This window comes from Plectropomus leopardus, unplaced genomic scaffold, assembly GCF_008729295.1.
Source record: "Plectropomus leopardus isolate mb unplaced genomic scaffold, YSFRI_Pleo_2.0 unplaced_scaffold18447, whole genome shotgun sequence".
Taxonomy (NCBI): Eukaryota; Metazoa; Chordata; class Actinopteri; order Perciformes; family Serranidae; genus Plectropomus; species Plectropomus leopardus.
The window spans coordinates 442-4,875 of NW_024619883.1; the positions used below are offsets into that span (position 1 = coordinate 442).

At 38.5% G+C, this 4,434-nt stretch overlaps 1 protein-coding gene across 1 annotated transcript; it reads left to right on the forward strand.

Annotated features, from left to right (window-relative positions):
• Positions 1-324: 324 nt before the first annotated feature.
• Positions 325-4,426, forward strand: LOC121965060 (nuclear receptor ROR-beta-like; the record flags this gene model as incomplete). The annotated part of the gene is made up of 5 exons (XM_042515227.1): positions 325-457; positions 1,631-1,738; positions 1,863-1,973; positions 3,169-3,281; positions 3,397-4,426. Coding segments are annotated over 5 exons (627 nt in total), but the record flags the coding sequence as incomplete, so codon positions are not given.
• Between the last annotated feature and the right edge of the window lie 8 nt (positions 4,427-4,434).

A 4,434-nucleotide genomic window follows, 5' to 3' on the forward strand; every position in this document is an offset into this window, starting at 1 on the left:
AAGTTATATAAAACAAATTAAAGTGTTACCTTCTTATCACCATAGTTGATTCTTACATTAAGGTTTGCGAGCCCAAACATTTTTATCATACACCTCCCGCTGGGCTTTTTGTCTCAGCAGTCAAGGTTGTGGGACATAGCTTTAAGGGAGATGCAGCAAATATAATCAGACATGCTTTAGGTCAGTACGTCTTTGGGGGAAGTCACTCAGTTAGAGTCCAGATAAGCACAGAGTCAGCGCAGAATAGTGAAATACAACTTGTGGGATGTCTGTCATGTATTTCAGTTGTCATAAAAGCCTCTCTGTCTCCACTTTCTCTTTTAGTCAGCTGAGGTGATGTGGCAACAATGTGCCATTCACATCACCAATGCAATCCAGTATGTGGTAGAGTTTGCCAAGCGCATTTCTGGCTTCATGGATCTCTGTCAGAACGATCAGATTATCCTCCTCAAAGCAGGTCAGTGCATGACACCAGCATACACATCATGCAGGCTAAAGTTCTTCACTTTGTGTTTCATAACAGTCAGGAGCTGATTTTACAAGATATGTTCCCTCAGAAAGACAGGTAGCCTGCAGTGTGAATTTTTATTACTTTTAGCTGCGTCAAAGACAGTCGTTATAAGAACAGTGCATTACCCTCAAGTGGGAGATGACTTCACAGAGTTCAAATATCACATGCAAGCAGAGTGACCTCAAAAGGTGCTTCTGAAGAACAGCTGGCCTTTTGTTTTAATCACGCTGCGTTCTCAGGTCATTCATGTGCTCATAATTCATTGAGGCCTTTGTGTGAGCTGTTTCTTCAGGTGTTGGTAATTTTAAATTGATGTTTGGTTTTTGGTGACAATGACAACAGTAAATTATTCAAAACAGTAGACTAATAGCTTTGAGTGGAAGCCAAAGTATTCTCATTTCACGAGGATGAAGCACTCGCAAGGTGTTTGTTTAGACAAATTGATCGTGTTTAAAAGGTATGAATGTGTTCACACCTACATATTTGCCAAAGTATCACCGAAAGGGTGGAGTAAGCCAAGTTACATGTAGGAGTTTGTGGGTAAATGCAGGTTAACAAGAAGTTTTAGAAGATTTTACAAACATTTCATAAAGAAATTCAAGGTCTTCTTCATAATTTTTGTAGCAGCACAAATTATAAAACTTTTTCATTTTATTCTCAGAGAATTTTAATATTAAAGATAAGGGATTGCAGCCATTTAGTTTTTGTGCGTGGCTAGTAAACACAGTCTAATCAGATAAATCAAAAGGATTTTTAAATATGCATGCTCGTTTTCCTCTTTTACAACTCGCACAGCGACTTGAGGTCAAGATGGCGCCACAGATCTAAACTGCCTTAGTGTGTTGGTGTGCCCCTCACTTTTACTAGAATATATTGTACATATCTTCTAGTTTTTTTTGATATATTTTTATTGTCTTTTACCTGTTTTATATTTGTTTCTTGATTTTATTCCAATACTTGCTTTTATTTTTAATTGAATTTTCCTTTACCATGTTATCCACTGATACACTAAAGAAAATTCCTTGTAAACTGATTCTGATTCTGAACTCTATAGAAGTTTTTATAAGTAACTAATAATTCTTCCATGTCTTTTCTTTGTATGTGTGTGTGTGTACACAGGCTGCATGGATGTACTTCTGATCCGTATGTGTCGGGCCTACAACCCCATCAATAATACAATGCTCTTTGATGGAAAGTTTGCAACTGCTCATCTTTTCAAAGCTCTTGGTTAGTCAGCATTCTCCCTCACTCTCTCTCTTCAATCAAATTTGTATGTTTCATCTGTCAAAATCATCACAGCTATTCGTTTCTGCCTTTATGATAACTTTACTTTTCTAATCCTGCCGTCTAGGCTGTGACGACCTTGTGAATGCAGTGTTCGACTTGGCTAAAAGCCTGAGCCGTATACAGATGTCAGAGGAGGAGATGGCTCTCTTCAGTGCTGCTGTGCTGCTCTCACCAGGTGACATTATAATGGATTTATGCTCACTGTATTATTTACACTCATATTAACGAGTGAGATAAATCTAGAGAGGCCACTGAGCTTGTGGCCTGTACAGTCATTTGAAGACAGTAAACAGAAATGTTTACCAAATGCTGCACAAGTTTGACACACAGCATCTGAATCAGTGCATTTGATGCCAATGGACAACAAAAGTAGTGTTAATTTCCTTTATCACAGAGTTACATCATAACAGAGGGTGGCGTCTTTAATTTTATGAAACATCTTTACTCCACTTTCAAATTTGTTTATTTACAGAATTTTGCCACTATTAGTTACACAAGTTTAAGAAATGACAGGATTATTATGCATGCAATTCATTATAAATTAAAGACCTTTGTGACAAATGGAATTTTACTCCTTTAGCTTTTTTAGGATTTTGTTAAAAAGACAATGACTGCATTATCCATCTATATATACACATTAAAAAAAAAGATAAGCAAAATAAAGTCTTCAAATCATACGTATATACACTTCAACCAACTCAGTCTGTGCATCATATTCAGAGATCCTAAAAATAAAGGGGAAAAAAATGATACACCTACATTACTACTGGCACAAACTGCATATTGACTTAGTATCAATGTGAAACTCTCTAACTGGTAGTGTCCATGCTTTTGCATGCAAAAGCTGCAAAGTTCTTATAATTGACTTTACTGTTGGTCATTTTCCAAATGATAATATTCAGTTTCTTACATTCCTACTTTGCAGCCATTGACTTCAGTTCATTACAGTAGAAAATGAATGAGTTCAAACAATGAGCTTGTCGCTACAACAGCCGCCTGCTGTTAAATATTGAAGAGTCATAAGGGTCCCCACTGACAACAGCATTACCATGCAATATTATTATAACTGACATTTAAAAAAGTTATTCTGATGGATCACTCATAGACAAATTCCATGTCTCTGCAAACCAATTTTCATTTGTTGTGAAGCCAACAGCTGCTTTGGAGGAAATCAATCTAAAATGTTAGGATGTGCTTTGAACAATGATCAGCAGTCACATAAAGTAAGCAGTTCAAGTTAATCCGTACAACACAAAGCACTTTGTATTCATCTCCTAGACTTTTGCATCATAACCCTCACCAGGTGCAGTTTCAAAACAGGCAACAGGACAACACTCATAAAATCATCTTGTCAATCTTATTTCCCTCAGACCGACCCTGGCTGACAGATGTTCAGAAGATTCAGAAGTTGCAGGAGAAAGTCTACGTGGCTCTGCAGCGCTGCCTACAAAAAGAGGGAGCATCAGATGAGAAGCTAGCTAAGGTACAAAACCAGCTGCATTACTGTGCCAGTTTGTTGAAAAAAAACCCAGCCTGTTTTAATAAAATGTTTTAATTTGTATTTTTCTTTTTTCCCTTTTTCTTTATTTCCCTTCTAGATGGTGTCTAAGCTTCCCATCATGAAGTCCATTTGCAACCTTCACATCGACAAACTGGAGTTTTTCCGCCTGGTCCACCCTGAGACAGCGTATACCTTTCCCCCTTTGTATAGGGAGGTTTTTGGCAGTGAAATCACCTTCCCAGACTCCACAGAGGGCTAGCACCGTGTAGCTAAATAGCAGGATTCAAATAGAGACATTGAGGTGTAGGGAGGGGAGGGAGATAAAAATATGGCAACCAGCTGAGGCAAAACCAACCAGCAGTTCAATGACAATCCTGCACGCTACACTTTAGGACACACTCCTCTCACCTATGAGCTCCCAGTCGTGCGGAGTAGCTCACACTGCCCTGCCAGCAAGTCCATTCGGCTAACACTACAGCAGCTGCTGCTGGGTACTCAGTGCATGTTACCTCTTTTTTTAGGGACTTATAAAAGAGTAGCTGACGTCATTTGTATTCTCTATTTTTCTATGAGAAGACCTTAAACGTCTCATAAAGCTGAATTTGACTTTCACCGTTCTCACAGTTCCTGTAAGCTATTTTTGAATGTACCCCCTTTTTCCCTTTACCGTTCAGCACAGCCCTAGGCTCGATGTAGAATGTACATACTTAAAATCCTCACTCTCTTTGTGGAGGTTTTGCAGTTATGATGCCTGTTTCACTTCTCAGTCCAGCCACAGTTTATAGTTTGATTCAATATTTTTGGTAGCACCCATATTTTTTCAGTTTTGTAACGTATGAACAAACTGTTTAAAGGGACCATGATCAAAGTCACAAACAGACAGGGTTTTTTTTAAAAAAAACTGTGTGAATCGAGGGCAAGCACTCAGTCTGCCCAGCGTGCACCTACAGACTCTTGCACACAGAGCACAAAAAATATAGCACTTAGATCTTTCTAGGTATTTTTACTAGCACACCCACAGACACTGATGTAAGTGAGCTCTCTCTTTTTTTTTAATGCAATCAGTGACCTCAGCCCTTATACCTTTTCCCTTTGAAAATGCCACTTAGAGAGTGAGAGAATCGCAGAGGTGTTT